General features: G+C 37.4%; 2 protein-coding genes across 3 annotated transcripts in view; both read right to left on the reverse strand.

The window, feature by feature from the left end:
* The window catches only part of ascc2 (activating signal cointegrator 1 complex subunit 2), a 20,278-nt gene extending 15,858 nt beyond the window's left edge, over positions 1-4,420 (reverse strand). Inside the window, exons 1-3 of the mRNA XM_087813143.1 lie at positions 4,321-4,420; positions 263-371; positions 34-192 (exon numbers count right to left, since the gene is read on the reverse strand). Of these exons, the coding sequence (XP_087669269.1) occupies positions 34-192; positions 263-346 (243 nt within the window). The 5' untranslated portion in view covers positions 347-371; positions 4,321-4,420. The remainder of the gene's footprint in view (positions 1-33; positions 193-262; positions 372-4,320) is intronic.
* A 987-nt stretch (positions 4,421-5,407) lies between these two features.
* slc39a14 (solute carrier family 39 member 14) lies at positions 5,408-27,752 on the reverse strand. Of its 2 annotated transcripts, none has more exons than XM_087779037.1 (10): positions 27,591-27,752; positions 20,500-20,590; positions 19,153-19,447; positions 16,895-17,072; positions 13,341-13,510; positions 12,940-13,062; positions 11,325-11,480; positions 9,539-9,761; positions 8,686-8,870; positions 5,408-8,619 (listed from the first exon to the last, which is right to left on the reverse strand). In XM_087779037.1, exons 3-10 carry the CDS (start codon positions 19,420-19,422, stop codon positions 8,467-8,469), a joined length of 1,458 nt encoding a protein of 485 aa, XP_087635163.1. In that variant the 5' UTR covers positions 19,423-19,447; positions 20,500-20,590; positions 27,591-27,752; the 3' UTR covers positions 5,408-8,466. The 2 variants fall into 2 exon arrangements, with proteins under 2 accessions (XP_087635163.1, XP_087635156.1); XM_087779030.1 differs by lacking the exon at positions 13,341-13,510 and adding an exon at positions 14,890-15,059.
* Between the last annotated feature and the right edge of the window lie 94 nt (positions 27,753-27,846).

Here is a 27,846-nt window from a genome sequence, read left to right on the forward strand (position 1 = left end):
CAATATATTACTTTAAAACACACAAGTCATTACCTGACACCAGAACTTGTCGTGAGGAAGTGCTAGGAGCCACTCCAGATCCTCAAGGATGAATTTAGCATGTTCTAAAAAGTCCTCGACATCAGCAGCGGAACAATCTTCAGCGAGTGGTTTGTAAGGCACAAAGTAGCGTTCCTCCTTTCTTTCAGGGTGCTGACAAAAACGGTAGAAAACGGATTATGATCACATGATGAATCAACTAGGTTTAGTTGAATGGTCTCACCAGGGCTGGAAGTGTGCGATCTTTCCCGAGCGCGTCAGGCTCAGTCACCTGCTGCTCATCCAGAGGAACACGAGCACATGCCATGACTTCTGCACCTCTGACCTCAACACTGACAAGAGCCGAGAGTTTAAACCTGAGCATTCATAGTCGTACATATGCAGAGAAGATCAAGACACGTTCTGTCAAATCCCTCCAACCAAAGATACATTTAAAACATTCACCACCAGACTGAAGGAAGGTTTCTTCCCCAGTGTTGTAGCTTAAACATGTCAATCAAACTCTACACTATTGTATGCACTTGTTTTTTATTTGACTGCCAGTCACATCAACAATGACTCTTTATACTTATAGTGTTTTGTTGACCATTTTAAAGCCTTAACAAAAATATATTATGGTGAATTTTCAAATGCTGTATAAAGATAATAAAGGATCTCGAGTAAGAACTTTTTTTTTAAACTATCTTTATTTAAACAGAAGTTTTTTTTCACACTTGTTGAGGTTAATAATATTTAAGGTAAATACATTAAATGTCCTTCAAAAACAGCTGTCATTTGTATTTTATTGTCTCTCAAAAACAAATTGAACAATAGAACATGTGGCAGAGTCTAAATAATTTATACAAATGCTGACTTATACCATTAAAAACTGTAAAACAAAAACTACACGTACAGACATTTAGTTTAACGAGACAAGAAAACTTCTAGGTCATTGTTTAGTAGTCTTAATAATAGTTTAGTCTTGATCATCAACTAAACCAGGGGTCGGGAACCTATGGCTCGCGAGCCAGGTGTGGCTCTTTTGATGATTGCATCTGGCTCGCAGAAAATAACATATAAGAAAATAGTAAAGAGAGCTCTGATTGGCTGCTGTGCATGTCAATCAAATGGTTATTGTGCCGATTGGTTGAAAATTTGATTGACATGCACAGCAGCCAATCAGAGCTCCTGCCTCTTCCACTGAACGCACGGAAAAGATCATATGAATCGAGAATAAAAAGAGCAAAACGTGCGACAGTCATTTTACGCAATTCAGAAAAACGATATAGAATTATAAGCTTGTTTTTTTTAAATAATATATCGAACAAAATAATGCGCGTTTGATCGCTTCAGGTTCTTCTCTAGAGTCACAGAAACATGACGTCACTTCAGGTTCTTCTCTAGAGTCACAGAAACATGACGTCACTTCAGGTTCTTCTCTAGAGTCACAGAAACATGACGTCAGTTCAGGTTCTTCTCTAGAGTCACAGAAACATGACGTCAGTTCAGGTTCTTCTCTAGAGTCACAGAAACATGACGTCAGTTCAGGTTCTTCTCTAGAGTCACAGAAACATGACGTCACTTCAGGTTCTTCTCTAGAGTCACAGAAACATGACGTCACTTCAGGTCCTTCTCTAGAGTCACAGAAACATGACGTCACTTCAGGTTCTTCTCTAGAGTCACAGAAACATGACGTCACTTCAGGTTCTTCTCTAGAGTCACAGAAACATGACGTCACTTCAGGTCCTTCTCTAGAGTCACAGAAACATGACGTCACTTCAGGTTCTTCTCTAGAGTCACAGAAACATGACGTCACTTCAGGTTCTTCTCTAGAGTCACAGAAACATGACGTCAGGTCCATCAAAGTTAAGCTGCAGGTTCCAATGAAAGCAACAAATGCTGGTTTTCCTTTTGTGATCGAGTCCTTAAAACACACTTGTATTAATAAACCATCACATGATGACTATTTGTAAATGACCTTTATCTCACGAATGTAATAAGAATACGCAGAAACACAAACACGTTAAACAGGTGCAGGTGAGACACATTCTAATGACGTCAGAGACGATCAGACAAAGCGATGATGATGTGAAGTTACTGATGAACAGTTTTATTCTCGTTAAACTTCATCTGAAATTTAATTAATCCACTTGTGTGATTCATATCAGACATGTTTAAAATTAACAAATATAAACTGTTAGTTTGAATTCATGTTTTCATTTGTTTTTGTTTTTTCATGATCACAGAAATGGAGAAATTTTAGTCTTTCTTCATTTAAATATGATGGACATATTGAAATGGAGGCATGGAAAGGGATGAACCCGTCTGAATTCTTTGTTGATTTTGATAAACAAAGGAAAAGGGCTTGAATTCGTGTCAAGCACAGATTCTTACATCTGAATATTATTTATATGGCTCTCACTGAAATGAATTTCCAAATATTTTGCTTTCATGGCTCTCTGAGTCAAAAAGGTTCCCGACCCCTGAACTAAACTATTCATGTCATGTAGGGTAAATTAAATCTTTTTTTTTATATTTTGTTTAGTTTCGTTCACCCAGGTTTCTGTGATCAGAGGAGATAGTTGGACATTTGTAATACTGTAATACTACTGCAGGTGAACATGGTTAGAACCATGTGGGAGCAGCTTCTCTTTTAGCCAAAGTCAAGTGAGAATCAAGCAGACAACCTTTAAAAAAGTAACTCAAAAGAAATGGGTATAAATACGTTAGTATAGAGTTTAGTCTCCAAATATTAAGGTTTATTCTTCTCTGACGTCTTTGTATTTGCGAATAAACACACATCAGGGTAAATAACTATATAACTTAAACTACTAAAACTATAAATAAATTTAACTATAATAAATATAGCTATATAAATATAACTATAATAAATATAGCTATAATAAATATAGCTATAATAAATATAACTATAATAAATATAACTATAATAAATATAACTATAATAAAGCTATAATAAATATAGCTATAATAAATATAGCTATAATAAATATAGCTATAATAAATATAGCTATAATAAATATAACTATAATAAATATAACTATAATAAATATAGCTATAATAAATATAACTATAATAAATATAGCTATAATAAATATAGCTATATAAATATAGCTATAATAAATATAACTATATAAATATAACTATAATAAATATAACTATAATAAATATAACTATAATAAATATAGCTATAATAAATATAGCTATAATAAATATAGCTATAATAAATATAGCTATATAAATATAGCTATAATAAATATAGCTATAATAAATATAGCTATATAAATATAACTATAATAAATATAGCTATAATAAATATAACTATAATAAATATAACTATAATAAATATAACTATAATAAATATAACTATAATAAATATAGCTATAATAAATATAGCTATAATAAATATAGCTATAATAAATATAACTATAATAAAGCTATAATAAATATAGCTATAATAAATATAACTATAATAAATATAGCTATAATAAATATAGCTATATAAATATAGCTATAATAAATATAGCTATAATAAATATAGCTATAAAAATATAGCTATAATAAATATAACTATAATAAATATAACTATAATAAAGCTATAATAAATATAACTATAATAAAGCTATAATAAATATAGCTATAATAAATATAACTATAATAAATATAGCTATAATAAATATAGCTATAATAAATATAGCTATAATAAATATAGCTATAAAAATATAGCTATAATAAATATAACTATAATAAATATAGCTGAGTCAGATGTAAACAGAGTGTCGTGTAAGAAGAACACAATCGTTGAATATCAATCTTAAATCATCTTAAATTATATTTAATAGGTAATCATAAGTGTCAGAGTCAGTAAAGTGTGTGTTTTGTTCTGTAAAGCTCGACGTGTAGAAAACACACAAGCGTGTAGAAAACACACAAGCGTGTAGAAAACACACAAGCGTGTAGAAAACACACAAGCGTGTAGAAAACACACAAGCGTGTAGAAAACACACAAGTGTGTGACACGACGTGTAACTTATGACAGGAGCCGAAACAGATGATGTGGCGACGTGTTAACTAGTCTTTCTCAGCTGGAAACGAGACTAGTCGATAAGTGAAGTTAAATGAAGTGAAAATAAACACTTTATACGATTGTTGTACAAGTTAGGAAGGGATGACAACACGTCAATGAATGGACAAGCTAACATGCTAATGCTACATTTCCTCCTGTCTGCTCGTGTAAACTACGTTATTGATCCCAAATCATGTGACAATCGTTAACGTTCTCACCTCCGACTGTAACCAGTTCTTCACGTCATCACCAACGAGACCGAAAACTGTTTAATAGTTAGCGAGTGTTTCCCGGAATCACCTGCTCTTCTGAGGCAGGTTAGTGAGCGCGTCAGCACGTCAGCGCCACCAGCCTCTCGCGCCCCCTGGTGGGCTCCGAGAAGAATGCAGTACCTTCAACTACCTGCAGGATTTGATATTATATATAAAAAATACCTTAATTTTCCCACATTGTGGAACATTTGTTAAATACTAGGGATCACCAGCCTGATGGTACTTCATGGGACCACAGATGACAAACTTCCCACATTAACGAAAACTACACTCCCCTCTTTTGTTTTATTAATAAAATAAACGAAACAATGAATATTAGAAGTATTTATAAAACAACATCCATCCATCTATGGAACTACAGCCAAAACATAACTAACAACAAATTAGTACAAAGAGTAAAAATTCTGAATTCTGTAGCTACAGAAATGTAAAAAATCTTACCAGTGTGGCAGTACTATAGTATAGTATAGTATAGTATAGTATAGTATAGATGACATTAAAGGCCACCTTTTTTTTTAAATAAACTGCTGACAAGACTCCTTGATAATCACATGACACACATAATTGTGCACATTAATCATCTACACGACATTAATACATGAAAAATGATCACAAGTTATTGTAATACATAGTTAAAGACATCATCCTGTGTTTTTGATCCTTGTTTATTTGTTAAAAATGTATATTCTCGATCCTTATCTCCGTTTGAAAACAGATGAAAACTTTTTTTCCAGGTTCTAGTTTGGTGGACTTCAGTAGAAAGATGTGATTATAGATGAAAACTGTACACAAGTGATTATAAAAGAAAACAAAATTGAGGTCGATAGCATGAATGTTTAAAAACATACACTTTTTCTTAACCCGCTCCGCTGTGAGGTTTGTCACCGCGCGTCATCATTCCCGGAAGTCTCCACCTCCAAGTGACTCGTCGTATAAACAAAGCGTCATAATGCCTAAAGACTCTGCTCTGCTAACCTTTTGTTCGCCCAGATTTCAGACAAACTTTCTGACGTTACAACAAAAAAAAGACACATTTTTTTTAAAGAATGTTTATAAAAAGAGTCTCATGTTGCAGAAAGAAGTAATTACAGTAAATACATTTGTACAACATATTTCCAATGATCTCAAAGAAACCCCCAGAATCCATCACCCGTCGAGGGTCCAGTGACTGAGGAATATAAACCCAGCAACTCTTGAACTAAACTCTCTCACTCATTGTGCGTTCTCTGGTCGCGACAGACGTCGACGCGACAAAAATACTTGCATTCATGGCTTGAAGTGGAACTCTTGATCTCAGGAATAAAGCATAAAATAAATATTTTATGGCTCAAACAACAATAAATAATCCCAGATCCATCAGTAACACGTCGACATGAGTCGGTTCATGATCTAACAAACATCTGTCGCTATGGTAACCGAGCTTCCAGTTTCACAAACAATATTTATGTATTTAAAATTACTTGGAGACAGTATGACATTTAAATGATCAGCAACGATTTCAGAAGTAAAATCTTTCTCAAAAATATTTCATTGAATATTTTCAAAATCAATGCATTAATATAATCAAGTATTTAAAGACACTTTTACAGATGATAACACGACTGGAAGATGTTCTTCTCAATTGTAACAGTCTGAACGTAAAACACACATTGATGATGATGATGTTGAAGATGATGATGATGATGATGAAGATGATGATGATGATGGTGAAGATGATGTTAAAGATGATGATGATGAAGTTGATGATGAAGATGATGTTAAAGATGATGATGATGATGATGATGATGATGATGATGATGCGACTGAAGACCTCAAACATAAAAAAAACACAGAGTTGATCAAGTTTCAGAATGGAACTGAAGGCAGGAAACGCTCTGAGGCAAAACTTCAACACAAAGGAAGGTTGTTCGAACACGAGTCACATTATTGGACTGGAGATGAACAGCAATGACTTTATCAACAGATCGTTGGTTTATATTTAGGACGAGACCTTAATCTGAGAATAATCCCACGAACGCGATACATTCCCGACAGTCGCAGTGAATCTATAGCAGCTGAAACTGATACTTTTTTAAAAAACACACTTAATCTCTTGTACTGCAACTTCTCTATCAATACATTTATATAAAAAGCAATAAGAATAATTTTACTTATTAAAACCGACAGCTTCACTTTTTTTGTTTGGACACGAGCTTCATCTTGACATGATTTAATCTCATTAAAAAAATAATGGTAACGACACGTATGTTAGTGTTAACGACATTAAGAGCAAACGATGACAGAAAGAAGTCAAGGCGATTAAAACAGTCAACGATGAAGGGCACGACTGGTTCCGAGAAATTATATATTCTGCGTTTAATCTTCATTATATCTTCCCAGAAACTGTCCCCGGCAACCGTCCCCGGCAACCGTCCCCGGCAACCGTCCCCGGCAACCGTCCCCGGCAACCGTCCCTACTGAGTCAGCACATCATTCATGTCACACTAATAAAAACATCTCATCAAGCTGGAAGAATCCTGGTGTTTTTTTTGGTTTGTAAAAGGATAAAGGAGGTAAAATGGTCTCGATCAAACGAGATGGAAACCTAAGAGTTGATCAGATTTGAACCTTCACCCGACAGAGAGTCGAGCGATCGATGCCTTCAAGTTCAGGATCATCCAAGGAATTAACGGCTACTTTTAAACTGCGCGAAAGGAAACGAGCGCAATCTGACGCAGGAATAGAAGAACATCTACACTTCTTTTTTTAACTGCATCTACACCATCATGATTTTATATTGACTATAATAATGATGAGGCCATAAAACAGGGAAATATAAGCTTTAAAAATAAATAAAAATGCTGCACGATATATCGAAAAAATATCGATATCGCGATATTGTCATGTGCGATATACATATGGAAAACATGTGATCATTTATCAGTTTTTATTGTATAAAAAACATTTGACCAATCAGTGTCACGTTCTGTAAATTTGTACTTCTATGTCTCGTTGTTGTTTACGTCTCCGTCCGTCTGTGAACTGTGCGGCTTGCTAGACTTGGTTGCTATGACGACGAAGTAATAATAACTTATGATCCAGTCACTCGTCTCTTTCAACCTCCTTTGTTAAAGCAACATATTGTAAGAACTTTTCATCTCGTCTCAGATGTTTTCTTAGAAGATCGTGAACTTCCAAACAAACCTGTCTGTCTTCGTCGTATGCTAACGAGCTAAGTTGTTAGCGTCATTTATAAAGTGTTATGTGTACAAAGATTTATTATTGATTTGGTGATATCACGACGCGCCGGCGGCTCCTCTCTGATGTCGCTCAGTTTACAAGGGAAACCGATGCAAGTCCCGCGAGACTGAGCGTTAGAAGAGATATTTTTTCTACCATCAATTCGAGGAAACGAAAGAGAAACATCATGGCTTTCCTTCTCTAAACCCCGGACCTCACTATAGTACTCGCGGCTACATTTTTAGGTGAAGGAAAAAATATCGCATTAATCAAGACACATATCGAATATCGCACTTATTTCAAATATCGTGCAGCTCTTCCTTAAATGTCTATAAACACAGTTCGGAGCAACTTTACTTAAACTACAAGCGGCCAAAATAGTTTCTCAGTCACAGTCGTTTGTTCTGTTGACGTCAACGAACTCTGATCCTTATCTTATCTTAAACTCTGGCATCTGCATACGTCACCATGGCAACATGAATGTTGATCTAGAGTTTGACGAACTAGAATGTACAGGAGATATATTTTGAAAAGAAGGTGGATTTCCTGCATCATATTCTTGATAATCACCTTGAGAAAGAGTCAAATTAAAGTGTTAAGCGTCGGAGACACTTGGAGGTCCGAACATGATGGTGTAGATGCAGCTTCAGAACATAAGGAACGACAGAGAATCTAAATCATCGGCTCGACTCGATCGAAGGCGAGTCCAGGAACGACGTCGTCAATCGTTACTGCATGTGAGAACTGAGCGTCCGTGTGATCCTGCCACACGTCTAACCCTGATTCATCCTGTGGATCATCCTGTGGATCATCCTGTGGATCATCACCCTCTGCTCTGAACCAGAACCTGCTGATGTCAGTCTCATCTCCTCGCTACACCAGCTGCATCTGTCCGGAGTAGGTGGTGAGCAGCAGCATGATGGAGAAGCCCGTCAGCAGCCCGGCGTTCTGGATGGCGAAGGTGAGCAGGAAGCTGCTGCCGCCGGCGTCCTCTTCCTCGCGACTCACCTCGTTCATCTCCGGGAACTGGAGACGAGAAAACAAGGAGTTCAGCCTCTCAACGGAAGCGTCGGGTCGTCTTCATCCGCTCACCATGTCGGCCAGAGCGATGTAGAGGAACATCCCGCCGGCGAGGGCGAAGATCCAGTTGGGCGAGAAGCTGTTGCCGGCCAGGATCCCGAAGCACATGCCGAGGTAACAGCAGCAGGCCGACAGGAAGTTGAAGAACAGAGCCTGTTGGATGCTCATGCCGGCGTTCAGCAGGATCACGAAGTCTCCTGGAGAACAGAGAGAGTTTAGAGGAAGTCATGCATTTATTCACATATTGTTATTTACTCACACATTATTATCGTAAGGATACGACAACTTTAGTGTAAACAATCATCTAGATTTAACATATAATCACTTGATTAACTGATAATCTTTCATATTTAATTCTTATTAAATAATCCACTTGAGGTCCGGTCGAGTCTACGCTCGCACTGAGATACACAACAATCTCTCGCACTGAAATACACAACAATCTCTCACACTGAGAGATACACAACAATCTCTCGCACTGAGAGGTACACAACAATCTCTCACACTGAGAGATACACAACAATCTCTCGCACTGAGATACACAACGATCTCTCGATGGTCCAGCTAGTGAAGGACAAGGACAGACATCTGCGTAAGTCAACTGATGATCAGATTCTCTCTAGTCGACATCAAACTCCGGTAACTTTCCACGAACAACACGTGTCAGAAGTGTTTAGAGTCACTGACCAATCACACGAGCTCACATGACTAGAGGCGTTTACCTGAATAGTCACACTAGAAAAGATCCGCCATTGCATTAGAACGTTGCACTCGGCACTGGAAGACGTCTCTGCGATAATCTGTTTCTCTGAGGCCCGTGAATCATGTCAGTGGTTTCTGACCTTTGAATATTCCAAAGTCTCACCGAGCTCGTGCGGGAACTCTTCACAAAGGATGGCGACCGAGGTGCTGACGCCCTGGAAGACGGAGGCGGTGAAGGAGGCACCGATGGCGAGGCCGTCGATGAAGTTGTGAAGGCCGTCGCTCAGCGTGATCATCCAGGCCAGCGTGCCGATGTCAGAGTAGTTGGTTCCTTTCAGCCAGTAGCAGCCGCGGCGCCGCCGAGACACATCAGGATTCTCTGCGTCCTGGAGACACCATTACATCATCATTCATGCATTCATTCATTCATTCATTCATTCATTCATTCATCCATTCATTCATGTACAATATAGACTGAAGATTATGATTTATTTTTAACAAACATGAGTCAACGCTTGATATTTTTACACAGAGCTTCTCAGACCAGATTGATTTTCTATGTAACAACTTTCCTCAGCCTTTCATTTTATCTTTTTGTTTAAGTGCAACAATTTCAACAAGGTTTTTATGACGTTATTCTGTCTCAACTTTCTCTTTAGGTGAGGTCAGGTGAGGTCAGGTGAGGTCAGGTCAGGTGAGGTCAGGTCAGGTGAGGTCAGGTGAGGTCAGGTGAGGTCAGGTGAGGTCAGGTGAGGTCAGGTAGAACTTCATTGTTTTTTTCCCAATCAGACACAGCAATACAGAGGATTATTCATAAAAATAAAAATAAATTACATTAGAGACGACTGTGTTAGTTTTGTATATCAGTGGGTTCAGAATATTGGTTGATTGAGTGTGTGTGTGAATGGTTGTCTGTCTGCGTCCTGTCCAGGGTGTCCCCTGCCTCTCACCCTATGAAGCTGGGATAGACTCCAGTCTCCCCGCGACCCTCGTAAGGGATAATAAGGTAAGGTAAGGTAAAACTTTATTAATGTGTCAGAAAATGAATGAATTTAAAATGTCAAAAGTTGAAAACCACTTAAAATTGTTGTTTTTTTAAAGCATTGAATTGTTGTTTTTATTATTATTGAATTGATAATTAAATTCAATAATTTGTTTATTGACAGATTCATTTTTTATATTTAATTTTAATTTGGAAAATAATGTTCTGAATTAATTTAAAAAATGTTTACATATATTTATATATTTATTTATTTATACATTTATTTATAGAATTTAAAAAGCTACAAGTTTAGAAATATTTAATTCAATTTAAAAAAATATCAGAATATTAATCTCCATATGTTACAAAAAGCCATCATTTTTTTAAATATTCTTTTTTTCAATTACTTGAAAAAAAACTATCAATAGTCAAACAGTAATTGAATTTAAATGATTCAATAAAAAGATAATGTAATGCTTCTTAACATTTGAAATATCAAATTCAACCATTTAAATATTCTGATGTATAGTTTAGTTTATTTATTTAAAAGGACGATGTGCAGATACAATTAAAAGATGCACCAGACACTGATATACTTCCAAAGAAGGAGATTTAAATCATCAATAAAGTACTTTTAAAAGCCAAAACAATAGTTAAACTCGATACAAAGAAGGGACGTCAAACAAAAGAATCTATATTTCTATTGTGATATTATCTTTTCAATGTTGGAGACTCAATCCATCCTTCTTTTCATCAGTGTCTGTCCATCAAACTCATCACGTTCCTTTCAATGACAATCTGAGCCGCTCTAGTAGAAGAACTCACATTTCCCTGATCTTGATGAACGATAATATTTGACGAATGTGAGCGAGAGTATCGGGGGTTAAAATACTAGTGATGGGAAACATGTCATTCTTTTCATTCTAAATCCAAAGCATCCATAAGGACACACAGGTGGCAGCTGTACCTGCGGCGTCGGAGCTGGACTGAGCATCATCTCTCCTTCTCCTGCGTCCACTTTACTGAGAGCCAGAGCAGCAGCTTCTCCGTTCACCTGCAGCTTCTCCTTCTCGCTCTCCTCGCTGTTGGCGTCCGGCGTGGAGTAATGGCTGTGGCCGTGACTCTGAGACGCAGAGAGTAAGTGGGTGATGGATCAATCAGAGAAGATAAAAGAAATGGTCCAAAGTCAAAGTGAAATCACGCAAAAATTCACAGAAAACTGAAAAAACAAAATACAAATTCCCATCTAATATGCGTTAATAATACTACTGAAAGGATTGTATTTAGAGTTCATGAGTACCTGCGCAGTAACTTTCTGCACACTTTTTCTCTAACGTGTGTGAAAGAACGAACGTCATTGGCTGAACTGCTCAACACGTCACTCTATAAGGAAGCTTTAACTGATGCGTCATACTGCAGAGAGGCCACAAGGGGGCGCATCGCTCCATAGTCTCAATGTTCCAGTTAAAATCAAGATGAGCGATAAATAAGCAAATAATTAAAGCGTTGAAATGATTTCATATTATTATTAAAATTATTATTAATTATTGACTTACTCCTGAGGATGAAGTGCCAATAACATGATAAAGAAATCATTTTAGTTTACTTTGGGCTGGACTTGTTGAGATATTTCGCAAATATAAATGTTTTCTGCACTTTTTATCACTTTATTAAGATTATTATCACTTTATTAAGATTATTATCACTTTATTAAGATTATTATCACTTTATTAAGATTATTATCACATGCTCAAAGTGACAAACTTCATAAACATGATGGAAAAATGTACAAACCAAATATTTGAAGAATAAATAATGTAGTTTGACGACACAGAGTTTTACCAAACTGGTTAAACACGTGAACCATTGAAGTCACTCGTCAGTTTTATTGTTGTGTCAGAGTTCACTCGTCAACACAGACTCACAACATTCAGTCACTGATGTTTTTAAATTCTTCACTGTCATGTTCATACGTGTGAATCGTCTCAAATCAAACACGGATCCTGAGACGACATAACAGGTCAAAACAGGTTTGACGGATCAGGTCAAGGGTCACTTAGAGGAGACGAGGAGGGAGGGGAAAAAAAGGCTAAAAAAGTAGAAAATTAAATTTTTTGAATAATTGGAATTACATTATCAATATTGGTTAAAAAAATAACTTATTTTGAAACGTAACATTTAAATGATTAAGGAGAAAACAAAATAAATCTTTAAATAAAGAATTTCTTGAATGTAATTATTCAAAGAAAATAAAGATATACTTAAAATATGTGATTAACTCATAGAATAGAGTCCAAGATCGATCTACTACTTCCAACATAAAATTGAATTAAAGATAAAAAATGGCCCAAATTCATAGACAAACTAAACAAAAAATAATAATAATAATAACATTCAACTAAACTGATTAAAATATGCTTAAAACAAATCAACATTTACACATTTAACATGTTAAATTCAACCATTAATCACGATCAGATGGACATAATGTTTTACTTCCACGATACATCCTGTTGAAAAAAAGGCTTGTATATCTACAAACATTTCAACATCATAGCCTCGTGGTTTGGATCCTAACTCACCCCGTTCTTCTGTTTGAGGAGCACCCTCAGGACCTTCTCGGTGAAGAAGAACAGGTAGAAGCCTCCGAACACAACTGCACTCTTGGACACATAGAAATCCACCAACGGGTCAAAACCAAACGCCTGACACAACGAGGGAGAGAAACAAAGAGTCAGTCGAGCTTCGTTGACGGCAGCTTTCGTCAAACACTTGAAATGAACTGAAGATAAAACAGTGATTTATTCTCGTCTATAATGGAGGTGAGACCTGAAGAAGCTGCAGCTGAACTAGCGGAGGCAGCTTTCGTTAAACACTTTAGATGAACTGAAGAAAAACTGATTTATTCTCGTCAATCTTCTCTATAAAAGAGGTTTAACCTGAAGAAGCTGCAGCTAAACTAGCGCAGCAGCATCGACAGTACCTCTGGGATGAGCTGAAACAGGGCGTTGGAGTACAGCGTGCCAATGGCCAGGGCTATGAAGTACAGCAGCAGCCGCTTGTAAAAGGTTTTCCTCATGAAGGGAACGACGCTGGCGCCGATCAGCGAACACAGCGAGATCAGAGTCACACACAGGAGCCCATAACCCCACACTGAACGCCAGAGACAAGACAGAGACACAGGTTAGTGCAGGAGTCATTGAGGCATGGAATTAAGTTTGTTAGCTTCCTGAAAAGAAAGTGAGGATTTAACCAATTAAACCTGAGGAGAGAGAAATTTAAGAGTCTTTCTCGAGACAACAAACACTCTTTTGTCTCAGGAAAGAGTGACAGACGAGGCAGCACTTTTCGGGGGTTAGTGTGTGTCGTCGATTCATTCGCTCGCTCTGGTAGAAAGGAAGTCAATTACGGTGAAATTAGAGTGTATTGACACACACACACACACACACACACATTGTCCACTCAACTGTTGACACATCTGGATAAACGCTGTGTGAGATAAAAGATCAACCATGAATCGAGTCGTTTTTCAAAATCTACTTGAGTTTTTCAAAGTTTGTCACTTAATTGTCATTTCAGAATTTTTGCAAAAGAGTATTTGGTTGAATGTTAATCATTGTTTTTCTGTATATTTATGGAAGTTAATCAGTGGCATCAGAATATTGAATTTTTATATTGAAATTGTGTTGTTTAAAGAAAAATTAAATTTAAATTAAATTAAATAATTCCTATATTGAAAGGTTGAATTGTTTTATTGATTCTGTGAAAGGTTATTCTTTGATAAATTAATAATAAAAAAGTAAAAGTAAAAATAAAATTCAATACTTTTCCATTTTGATATAATATAACTACAATTTAATATTTTCTGAATTCAATATTTCCCAGCCTTTAAAATATGTATTTGTGTTTAATAGTTACACCAACAATACCAAGAGAGTACAAGTTACTTCTACTCTCAGCCAATCATGCGACACATAAAATAATTAAATTCTTAAAAAAACAAAACACTTTAATGTTTGAAATGTTCAATTCAACCGTTCAATATTGTGATGACACTGATAAACTTTTATATATATATTACAAGTATTAATATTCATAGTGACATTTGTATTTACTGTGTTTACTGAGAGATATAAATGTTTCTCGTTTTGTTCACATTGTTCAGCATTTTTTCCATCACGACACTTTTTCCATCATGACTAAAAACACACACTTTTACTAAACAACCTAAATATCCTGCACTTTTACCTCAAACACGTGAACTGTAGTGAAGAACGTGACGAACTCACATGTTACACTTAAATCAAGAACATCAAAAACACAAAGAATGTCACTTGAGCTGCGGAGATGAAACCAAACGTCCCCAGAAGTGAGTATTAAACAGAGAAAACAAAGACAGGAAGCAACGACCAGGAGAACATTCTCTGGAGCTCTGAGCTGCAACATGTTGTCGCTCTTGAACCAGGAGGTCACGTGTGCGGCCGTGAAGGCATGTCTTCTAGGAAACCCTGTAATCTGAGGGATGGTCAAACCTCGGGCAGCAGCTGCAGGACGGCGGTGGAGTAGAGAGTGCCGATGGCGAGAGCGATGAAAAAGCAGAGAGCGTGTTTCATGCAGCGCGTCTTCATCAGAGGAACCACCAGCACGCCGTTGAGCGCGAACACGTTCACCACCGTCACGCTCAGGAAAGAAAAGCCCCACACTTGGGTGGGAAGAAAAAAATGCAGGATTTAAACGCGTTTCAAGGATATATTGTAAAAGGAACAAAGAGAATAATGTTGTTTCAGGAGCTCTGCGGTTCAAATAAACACAAAAAGACAAAATAGTCACGTAATTGCTCTAAAAATACTTTTAAATGACAGTAATTGTATGAGAAATACTCATTTATTTTTATTTCTTAAATATTTATTTGATGTTTTTTCGTGACAGACTTTCACCCCCGTTTTTCATTTGCTCTTTAATACTTTTTTATTGTTATTTTCTATTTGTTAAATACAGAAAACTGCACATACACTAGAAAAGACATCTGGAGGAGCATGTTGTACTTTTTAAAGTATCAGAATTTACTTTTTCAAATATTTCTATTGGGTTAAACAAACTCACTCCATTAGTTTCATACGTTGTTAAACTTTTGCCATTTCAGTTGTGAATATGAACAATAATTATCACACACAATATACGCAACACTTTTAATCTAAAGTTGTGCCTCAAAGTTCAATATATTATCAAACGTTTAACTAGTACTTTAAAGCGATTCTATGGGATTTGAAGTGGAGCGACACCAGTGGACTAAAGTGGTAGTGTTTAGATCGACGGAAGACTACATTTCCCATGAGCACTTGCTAAACGTGGCAAAAATTTCCATGTCCCGGTTCGTAGCAGTTGATGAATGTTGTGTTTCCAGACTTGATGATAACATAACTTTAACTTTGTTTTTGTTTGTAAATCCTGATGCTAATCCGTAGCGTGTTTTTCTTTTCTTCTCGTGTGCTTTATTTTATTTTTTTGTTTTTATTTTATTATATTTTATTTTGTTAATAGTGTTAAATTTCTAATTTTGTAAATAATTTGTATATCTCTTTTATTATTTCTTTTTTCCTTGCACTTTATTTTTTTTCAACTCTGCTGTTGTAAAAGTGTGTTTCCCCTCTGGGGACGAATAAAGATTTTCTATTCTATTCTATTCTAAATAACATAACTTTAACTTTGTTTGTAAATAACATAACTTTACTTTTATTTTTCTTTGAAAATAACATAACTTTAACTTTGTTTTAGTTTGTAAAAAACATACCTTTAACTTTGTTTAACTAGTAGATATGTAACATGTTCACACCATCAGGCACTTTTACAGTGAAAGTAAAAATCACAAAAAACACCTCAAGTCACGGTATTTAACATCCCTGTTTTGAAAGGAAAGTAACAGGAAAGTAACAATATAATAAATATAAGAAAAGGTAAAGAGAAGGATCTCTGCGAGTGGATCCAGTGTAGATGACCTCCTCCACAGCTGGTGTCTGCTGCTGCCAGGTTCCTACATCAAAAACAACAAAGAAACAACAGCTCCGCTGCCAAAACAAGCCTCCTGCAGCGACAAGTGTGAGAAAAGAACGAGGGAATGTGGAGGTTCAGGCTGTAAAAAAGTGACTGAGGCCAGACGAGAGGATCCAGAAGATCCAACAGACGAGGTTCACCATCTTTGTGGATCCGGCGTCGGAGGCAGAAGTTCAGGTCGATGGTGAGAAGAAACTCTTACAAGATCATCAGAACGATCATCACACGAGTCGTCGTCAGGATGAAAACATGTTTGTTAACGAACACATCAGGGATTTAAAGAGTTTTCAAGAATGTTTTCCATCCTCACTTCACTTGATCAAACGTCCGTCTCTAGGCAACAGACTCTCCAGGGAGATGCAAATCAATGAAGTAAAAAAAAGGCAATTTGTGCATCTTATCTTTCCGCGTGTTTCTATTTTACGCTCGTTGGTCCGTGTGGAATAATCACGGCTTCACTTCAGATCAACTCTAAACCAGGGTTACCTTCGGCGTCGGTGGGTCTGGGCGAGGCCTCGGCGCTGAGGTTCTGATCCAGACCAGCTCGGCAGCTGCCGGCGTCCAAGTGTTGCAGCATCTTGGGACACAGTTCCTGCAGGTCCTGCCCGTCCAGACGAGACTGTTCGCTCATGCTGTAGATCGCCAGCGTGTCGGCAGGAAGACACTGAGGACGGAGTTCTACCATCAGATCCATTCATCGCCACGTTTCTTCATATTTGAATTTTCATCACAATCCCTTATATTTAAATAAAGTGTGAATAAAATAATTATATATATATATTTTTTTACAATTAACATAATATTTACACAATCATTCATCCATCCATCCATCCATCTATTCATCCATCCGTTCATCTATCATTTCATCCATCCATCCATCCATCCATCCATCCATCTATCCATCCATCCATCCATCCATCCATCCATCCATCCATCTATTCATCCATCCATCCATCTATTCATCTATTCATCCATCCGTTCATCTATCATTTCATCCATCCATCTATCAATCTATTCATCCATCCGTTCATCTATCATTTCATCCATCCATCCATCCATCTATTCATCCAACCAACCATCTATTCATCCATCCGTTCATCTATCATTTCATCCATCCATCCATCCATCCATCCATCCATCTATTCATCCATCCATCCATCCAACCAACCATCTATTCATCCATCCGTTCATCTATCATTTCATCCATCCATCTATTCATCCATCCATCCATCCATCCATCCATCCAACCATCCATCCATCCATCCATCCATCCAACCATCTATTCATCCATCTGTTCATCTATTATTTCGACCATCCATCTATTCATCCATCCATCCATCCATCCATCCATCCATCCATTCATCCATCCATCCATCCATCTATTCATCCATCCATCTATTCATCCATCCATCCATCCATCCATCCAACCATCTATTCATCCATCCATCCATCTATTCATCCATCCGTTCATCTATCATTTCATCCATCCATCCATCCATCCATCCATCCATCCATCCATCCAAGTTAACAACTGGACACCAATATGGTGACATTGACTCTAAATTCAAAGCACATCAACAAGTGAGCGAACAAAGCGTCTCTGACGTTAATCATGTGAAAAATGTTAAAAATGTCTTCCTAGAAAAGTCTCGAGACAAGACTGCATCAGCTTCACCGAAAACACACTTGAAGTATTTCTTCACTGCAATCATACTGTGTTTCTCACACAAACAAAAGCAAATCTAACGTCAACTCATGAAGCTGTTCGAACTTCAAGAGCAGAAAATAGTCTTAAATCTATCGTCAATTGAAAAGTTAGTTCCTTCACAGCGAGACACAAAGATATTCTAATGACACGAGCCCTGCAGCAGATCTGCAGCCTGGATTTATCTGTGAGTATTTATGTTCTACATTCAGCTCTGAGGGAGCAAATCAAGGTTGTTTCGGCTGCTGAGAAAAACCTGTTCGTATCAAAGGATGGCGTTTAAAACACTCCCAGCTTAATGACTTGGACGTGAGAGAAATGATGGGAATGTGGCATCATTGGCATCGTGTTCATCATGTTCATCGTGTTCATCGTGTTCATCGTGTTCATCGTGTTCATCGTTGTTGAAGCGGAATCTCAAGTCAAAGTTGGCACAAGTTCATTTAAAAACATGAAGATCAACATTGTTTAAGATTAGCTCCTAGAGTTTGAAACAAATAAGATTCATTTATTTAAAGTTTCAAACTCCAAACCCTCTCAGTAACGGTGACCCCAACACCTCCCGTAATGCTTTGCCGCCCAGCCAACCAATCACAGCTTTGGATCACTTGAGGGAACAATCGCTAAATAAAGCGGGGCACAGAAAGGCATCATGGGAGTTCACGGTTGATTGGCACCATAAGTAAGTTCTGTTGTTGAAGTTGATCTGCTCAAATAAATTGACTACAGATACAAAATATTTTAGTATAGAGTACTGTATACAACGATGAGGGACCATTATAGGAAATATTATTATAATATAATTAAATATACGTTAATATTGTATGAGGTTTAACTTGTCATTAAGCAGTAGTTAATTAAACATGATCATCAGTACATCTCCATTACTGTAGATCCAGCACTTAATCAACAACACTTTTTAATAAACAAGGTTAATGAAATCAGGAAATAATAATGTAAATATAAGAAGGTTGTCCTGGAGAGATGTGACATGTGCTGCTAAGATGTTCGTTGAGTGACAGTAAAGTGTGGCCCTCACCCTGGAGTTGTTGACTCTCCGGGCCTCGGTCGACGGCGCCTCGGCTACGTTGTTGTTCCTGTGCTCGGCGTCGGCCGGACCCTGGCTGAGCAGCGCCAGCAGCGAGCGCAGCTGAGGGACGCTGATGGTGCTGTTCTCGCCGTAGCGGTCCAGCAGGTCCTGCAGCACCTCCGCCGGGGTCTGGGTCTGACCGGACACCGGGCCCCAGGGCCACAGCAGCGACAGGAAGACGACGAAGGACGTGCAGCCATGACTGGAGCAGATGTGCATGTTGTCCCTGAGGGAGGATGTGGTTCTGTTGGAGGACGGGTCGAGAGAAGAGACGCTTCTTTACTTCTACATGTAACACATGATACTCTAGGATTCGCTTCTCTTTACATTGACGCACCATCTGAGGAAGTGTTGATGTAGTTTTGTTTCTTATCAACACGTGTGACGTGTTTTCCTCTTCGATTGAAGGTGATAAAACAGAAACAGGTGCTTAAACAAAATACTATTTTAATATTGAATTCAAAAGGCTACGAAATAAAAAATACCGAATTTCGAAATAAAAAAAAGTTCATTTTTAATGATTTACAATTATATAGTAATTCAACCTTTCAATATAATTTAAACAATATAAAATAATAAAGTAAAATAATAATTGTTTTTCCCTTTATGTTATGGAAACGTATCAGTGCCATGAAAATATTGATGGTTGAAAGTTGAATTTTGAACAAATATTGTTTTGAATAATTGATTGAATAACTGAATTCAACAGTTTGTATATTGAAAGGTTTAACCCTTTCTTTGTAAACAATTACATTTTTCTTTTAAAATCAAAACGTTTCAAAATGGAAGATTTTTTCTTTAAGAATGTTGCTATTATTATACACAACCTTTTAATAATGGATGCAAAAGGCAAGGAATGGAAAAAAAGAAAATCACTTTGAAAGTTTATTTTTGAATTATAAGAACTAGAATTTCAAACTCTTAACGGAAGAAAAAAAACTTTTTTTAAATATTAAATTGTTCTGAATAAGTAACAAATTCGACCTTTCAATGAAGAAATGATTTAATTCATTTATTTAACAAAAATAAAAACATTTTAAATGTTAAACTCATTATTCTAACGGCACTGATCGACTCGTGCAGTCTGAGAGAATAATGTACTTTTTTAAACAATGAATAAACATTATATATTTTAAAATTGTGTCAACACTTGAGTTCATAAAACAACAGTTCACTTGTTGGCGAGGTGTGTTTGTTTGTCATTCCTCTCCAGCACAGAACTTCTATTCTCCTCCCTCGTGCTCAGAGATGCATCTGGAGAGAAGCGTCGCATCAATGGCTTCATTCTCTGCTCACCTTCTCGACGGACGCTCCACCGACGGCTGCTGGAGGCTCGATGCCCACGGGTCACCTGGAGGAGGATCTGGAGCCTCAGGTGTGCAGTGGACTGTGGACGAGAACAAGACGGAGGAGAGCGGTCAGAAGTGAGCAGTGAGGATCGTAGAAGAACGACATCTGTGCACATATGAACACTTAACCACACAGTTACACAATGAGCCGCGACACGCCTCTAAAACGACAACCTACATTCCACGATGGTTTATTATGAGCTATAAGGAGATGCAGCCCTTCAGTGCCTCAGAGTACAGTCTGGATCAGACCAGGCTTGAGTGAAGGGAACGACAGGACAGTGATTATTATGGGATGTCAGGCCTGTCAGTTCTCAAGCAGCTTGTTTCAAACTTGGAAATGTTGGGAAAGAAATGCTGTAAATGTGAACGTACAGGGCTGTGAAGAGAGTGTCGTATTCTTGTCAACATAACAGGCTTTGAAGAGATAATTGGATCATAAACGACAGTAAAATCAAATTACTCTGACAAATATAACTTCAAGAACCTAAGTAGACGAAACTATTACTAGTTTATAGATGAGTGTATGATGACAAGATACATAGTATTGCCCAGTACTTGACTCTGGTGTTGTGATAGTGTAGTAACAAGTATATATGTGTAGTTTTGTCCAGTACTTGACTCTGGTGTTGTGATACTGTAGTAACAAGTATATATGTGTAGTATTGTCCAGTACTTGACTCTGGTGTTGTGATACTGTAGTAACAAGTATATGTGTGTAGTATTGTCCAGTACTTGACTCTGGTGTTGTGATACTGTAGTAACAAGTATATATGTGTAGTATTGTCCAGTACTTGACTCTGGTGTTGTGATACTGTAGTAACAAGTATATATGTGTAGTATTGTCCAGTACTTGACTCTGGTGTTGTAATAGTGTAGTAACAAGTATATATGTGTAGTATTGTTCAGTACTTGACTCTGGTGTTGTGATAGTGTAGTAACAAGTATATATGTGTAGTATTGTCCAGTACTTGACTCTGGTGTTGCGATAGTGTAGTAACAAGTATATGTGTGTAGTATTGTCCAGTACTTGACTCTGGTGTTGTGATAGTGTAGTAACAAGTATATGTGTGTAGTATTGTCCAGTACTTGACTCTGGTGTTGTGATAGTGTAGTAACAAGTATATGTGTGTAGTATTGTCCAGTACTTGACTCTGGTGTTGTGATAGTGTAGTAACAAGTATATATGTGTAGTATTGTCCAGTACTTGACTCTGGTGTTGTGATAGTGTAGTAACAAGTATATATGTGTAGTATTGTCCAGTACTTGACTCTGGTGTTGTGATAGTGTAGTAACAAGTATATATGTGTAGTATTGTCCAGTACTTGACTCTGGTGTTGTGATAGTGTAGTAACAAGTATATATGTGTAGTATTGTCCAGTACTTGACTCTGGTGTTGTGATAGTGTAGTAACAAGTATATACGTGTAGTATTGTCCAGTACTTGACTCTGGTGTTGTGATAGTGTAGTAACAAGTATATACGTGTAGTATTGTCCAGTACTTGACTCTGGTGTTGTAGTATTTACAGACCACATGACTCTTGACGAAGTCGTAACTACTTTCATTTGTTTTCAAACCAAAATATGTCCAAACATCAGCTTTAAAAAGCTTCTGGGGTTGACTGTATCCTCTCGTCCTCAGTCATTGCAAAGGCTCACTTTTCCTTTAGCTGAACAAATGCAGTGAATAAGCCCATATATAAAATGTATATAAGTTTTAATCTACAGATCGCTGTTGAATATACAGTATCGTTAAAAGTATCGTATCGTGATACTTCTGCGATATATTCTTACACATAACCACATGGAGCGACTGACGACAGGTCCCTAGAACGTACTTTAAATAGATATACTGTAGAACAATAAACTACTTGTAATTCTGGAAGAGAGCCTCTCAACCCACGAGCACATCTGCCCCACATGTTTAACCATTGGTTCAGTGAGTATAGAAGGAAATAAACTAATGTTTTGGACAATAGCAACCACGAAGAAATACTTTATTATATTATTATTATTTATATGTTTGGAGGCAACAGTATATGTATTGAAAATAAAACATTATCAGATATAAATGACTTGTTAGAATTTTAAATTCACCTTTACTATAAAAAATACATTAAAAAACAAACATAAGAGTTGAGTTCAGGTCGTGTTGGTAGAAGCAGCAACATGTCATTCCAAAGACGGCTCGGTGACTGACGTCACAGCAGGAGTGTCTCAGACAGTCTGGATATTAAAGACTTCATTCAAGGAGTGTCTGCAACACTAATAACAGAAGAAAGTGTCTTCATCCAGTTGGTTTTCAGGGCGACTGTGACGCTGTGTTCGTCCACTAGATTCATGTTTTACAATGTTTCACTCTCAGGAAATGTTAACGAGTCAGGAATAGATACTTAAATTGTGTCCATCCGGCTCTAAGAAGCTTCAGAAGGTTTCAACGTTCACCTGTATGGCTACTGACCCCTGCGGCCCACGGAACGAGCAAGAAAATTACAAAAAAAAGGAAAACTTGACCAGAATAAGCCGTACGTGACTGGAGTGGCAAAGTAGTTTTTAAGGTTGAGTCACTAACAACTGCCTTAAACTTTACCCTCGGAGAAAAGTGGTAACGACCGGTGGTCTAGTTAGTCAGGAGACACGAGACGCACCAGAAAACATGTTTACTGTGGGCCACATGACGGGAGATTCTTTTTTGGGACCAAATCTAACATTCATTTGAATTAAGGTCCTGGGCAGAGGTATGTGTCATCTCAGTGCTCGGACAGTCATCAGGCTTTGTAACACAAACTATTGATTATATTTAAAGGGATATTGATCACTGTTACGTTGGTAAAGTCTCGACCCGGTCGAGGCTTTTATCAACTGAAGAAGTTCTGAACTTTAGTCGGTCGCACCGGTGAGACACGGATGATACAGAGTAGATACCGGAGCACAAACAATGAGCTTATCTGAAGAGAAACAAAAGATGTTTGCGTTCATGTTCGACGTCGTACATCAGATTGTTTTACACGACATTGCAAAAAATACATGTTAAGACTGTGTGTGTGTGTGTGTGTGTGTGTGTGTGTGTGTGTGTGTGTGTGTGTGTGTGTGTGTGTGTGTGTGTGTGTGTGTGTGTGTGTGTGTGTGTGTGTGTGTACCACGAACTGGTACTTTTGGAAACTTCTAATGCTCATTCCTGGAAGGTATTGTCATAATATAGTTGATGAATACAGCAGTTTCTGAGTCTTGTTAAAAATCATATCAGAAGTTTCCAACAAATCTCTGATGTATTAAAAAAAAATGACTATAAAATATAAGCTCACGCTATAAACAAAAGAGAAAACAATCAAAACTGTTCAAACTTCCTTTTTCGATTTGTTTTAATTGTAAGTTTGATTTTGCAATCCAGGAGCTGCAGAGCCAAGAAGGAGACGGTGGATAAATGAACGTTCTGGAGTCTGGACAAGATGTTCCGTGTTTCTTTCATCAGAGCTTTTTGATCACAGGAAACGAGAGCTAATCGTAGTAATAGTCGTGTCAGCTCCCAGACGCTCTCAGCCAAGATGGACGAGGCTCAGGTTAAGCCATCCTGGGAAAAAACATCTCCTCTGACACATGTTTTTCTCATTTAAAAGCAAAGATGTTAGAAAAGCAGAACCAATTATATAATGTTTTTAAAGTCCTGCTGTTTTTAATCCGTACATTTATGCTCCAAGGAAATGATATTATCGATCATTACAAAAGTAAATTGTCACCAACAAAGATAATACATGAATAACAACATGTTTAATTCACTATATGGCTCTTCAAAATCATAACATCTAACATCAACGTCTGGAAAGTGAAAGAGTTTGACAATTTATCTTCTGAATTAATTCTTCTAAACAGATGCACTCAAGACATGAACAAACTAAGCAACATTAAGCAAACACTTCATTTGACAAAGAAAAAATGATGTATATAATAAAAACGTTTAGATTTGTCATCTTTTCTTCCGTCTACAGGGATCAGACCAACTCAAAATAGAAGAGCAAGAATATTTATCTCAACTGGACAAAAGGGCAGCGAAACATCTGAATGTCAGCATGTCAGGTCACATTGTTTTTACACATAAACACACAAAAGACACACTCGGCTTCAGAAACCACTGTTTTTCCTGTGTGTGTTCACTTAAAAGTCCAAGGCCTGCTCATGTTGTGTGTAGATAACAGTTGATGGGATAAGTCAGTGTCTGACGACTAAATAAAAAAGCCTCATCCTGAGATTTGTGGACTCGTCTGTGGAGCCTTTTTTAATATCGCATTAAAAAAAGTTACATAAATCCCTGATTCAAAAACATAAACAAGTACTGCGAAGATATTTCCATCGACATCATCAACTTCTTCCTGCTGACTGAGCGTAAAACAGCTTCAGCCGCATCGAACCGCAGCAAAAGTCACTCACGCTGATGTTCAACTTGAATAAAAATATAGAGTAACAAACAGAAAATACCGTTTCAAAGTGGAGGAAGTCAGTCGGTCCAGGATCAGAGTCGTACTCACGTCGACCCGGACTCTTTATACTCTGGCGGAGCAGCACGGATTAGAGCCTCACTCACTACCTGGACTCGGGACGATCTATAATTATTGTCGGGTTCGTCTCCGGGGCTGATACCGTCCACCGACCCCGTCATTAGACTGCTGGCCGCGGGAACAACCTCTCGGTCCGTCAGGCACGGCGTCCATTTGCCGCACTCACCCTCCACTGGTCAACAAAGAGCCATTAAGCATCAAATTGAAGGGTTTCGGGGACATGACTGGACCTGCTTTGACCAGTGACCTCAGGCCACGAGAGGCTGGGAGGGGATGGAAGACGTGAAGGAGGGTTTGTCAGCTGACCCTGGTCTGGGTCACCAATAAGATTCACTTGACAGAGTTACTTCAAACCTTTGTTTAATAGATTATTAGATGGATCATTTCAACTGTAATTACAGTAAAACAGTTGTTTTTGTCTTGTATTTGTATCTCTGGGCCGGTCTGTGAAGAAACTGCCAACATTAAACCAGCCCACGGTGAAAAAGGTTGATGTTTTAGACTCTAGACCAGAAATAAGATCTCAATGTATTTATTTATTTTGAGATACGAAGATAAAATAGTTTTAACAGGTTAGTTCCTATAATCGTATAATGTACTGACTTTTCTTTGCACATCATTCAGACATTGTAAAAATAACTTGACACACTTTGAAAATAGTTTAAGTTATAGTTTAGTGAAGGTAGTGTTTGAAAGTAGGAAACTGTGCTTGACTTTGTCTATACTAGCAGTACATTGTGAGGTTCTTACATAATGTCGATACAGCGTTTTATTGTTATCATAGTTCTTTAATGGTTTATAATTCAATAAAGTGTGTGTAAAATGTTTTCAATGTTTCAAATCATATTAATTATAATAATAGTTATTGTATGGTTTATATGTCAAATAGTAAGCAAATGGAAAAATAAAATCCTGCGATAACCCGGAGATGACTGAGGACAAGAGGATACAGTGACTCCAGCAGCTTTTAAAGCTGATTTTTGGACATATTTTGGTTTCAAAACAAATGAAAGTAGTTACGACTTCAAGAGTCATGTGGTCTGTAAATACTACAACACCAGAGTCAAGTACTGGACAATACTACACATATATACTTGTTACTTCACTATCACAACACCAGAGTCAAGTACTGTACAATACTACACATATATACTTGTTACTTCACTATCACAACACCAGAGTCAAGTACTGGACAATACTACACATATATACTTGTTACTTCACTATCACAACACCAGAGTCAAGTACTGTACAATACTACACATATATACTTGTTACTTCACTATCACAACACCAGAGTCAAGTACTGTACAATACTACACATATATACTTGTTACTTCACTATCACAACACCAGAGTCAAGTACTGGACAATACTACACATATATACTTGTTACTTCACTATCACAACACCAGAGTCAAGTACTGGACAATACTACACATGTATACTTGTTACTACACTATCACAACACCAGAGTCAAGTACTGGACAATACTACACATGTATACTTGTTACTACACTATCACAACACCAGAGTCAAGTACTGGACAATACTACACATGTATACTTGTTACTACACTATCACAACACCAGAGTCAAGTACTGGACAATACTACACATATATACTTGTTACTACACTATCACAACACCAGAGTCAAGTACTAGACAATACTACACATATATACTTGTTACTACACTATCACAACACCAGAGTCAAGTACTAGACAATACTACACATATATACTTGTTACTACACTATCACAACACCAGAGTCAAGTACTAGACAATACTACACATATATACTTGTTACTACACTATCACAACACCAGAGTCAAGTACTAGACAATACTACACATATATACTTGTTACTACACTATCACAACACCAGAGTCAAGTACTAGACAATACTACACATATATACTTGTTACTACACTATCACAACACCAGAGTCAAGTACTAGACAATACTACACATATATACTTGTTACTACACTATCACAACACCAGAGTCAAGTACTGGACAATACTACACATGTATACTTGTTACTACACTATCACTATATATCGTAACGTTACCACTGTATCGTGACACGTATCGTATCGCCAGATTCTTGCTAATACACTCCTAATACAATGTATAGTATAGTATAGATATATGTGGTACAATGTTAAGTTTAAGTTTTAAGTTAATAATGAGAGACTTGAAACCATTAAAAGTAATAGTTTAACCTCAATAACGAGCACTTTGGTGAAGGTTCTAAACTACAAATGTTCCTCTGAGAGAAGAACAAACAATAGAACACAGTAAAGTCTCGTTAAAAGTAGAATCTACAGTCAACTGTGACGTTTGTAACTCAAGTGGAGTCTGTTGTTGGGTCAGAGGTCAAGCATCCTAACGGTCCGAGTCAAGCCTGGTTACCAGCCTGGTTACCTGCTAGTTAAGAGCAGGTTCATTAGCTTAGACACTAGCATCGCTAGTTAGCTTACCCGGTGAAGAAGAAGAAGAAGAAGCTCAATGGAAACTGAGAGTCACACGTCAGTGTCTCTGCACAGCGTCTCCAGAACACACGCCTCGATGTTGGATCGAGATGTTCGTTGAGCAGGTGATGTCACCGGAGCTTCAGGAGCTTCAGGAGCTTCAGGTCCGTCACTGCCATTCAAACTGTGAGCAGCGTGGACGAGCTGCTGATGACGTCACACAAGCGCCAGGTGACAACACGGACAACACCGCCCCCTGTGGTGA

This window comes from Callionymus lyra, chromosome 1 (genome assembly GCF_982586985.1).
Source record: "Callionymus lyra chromosome 1, fCalLyr1.hap1.1, whole genome shotgun sequence".
NCBI lineage: Eukaryota > Metazoa > Chordata > Actinopteri > Syngnathiformes > Callionymidae > Callionymus > Callionymus lyra.

What these genes read in the sequence shown, in the direction of transcription:
- slc39a14 (XM_087779037.1), bottom strand. Translation starts at nt 19,422, where the DNA reads ATGCACATCTGCTCCAGTCATGGCTGCACGTCCTTCGTCGTCTTCCTG. An exon ending in TCCTCAAACAGAAGAACGGG is followed by an intron (nt 11,481 to 12,939) that starts GTGAGTTAGGAT and finishes TCTGCGTCTCAG; the next exon opens with AGTCACGGCCACAGCCATTA. An exon ending in GTCCAGCTCCGACGCCGCAG is followed by an intron (nt 9,762 to 11,324) that starts GTACAGCTGCCA and finishes TGGTGTCTCCAG; the next exon opens with GACGCAGAGAATCCTGATGT.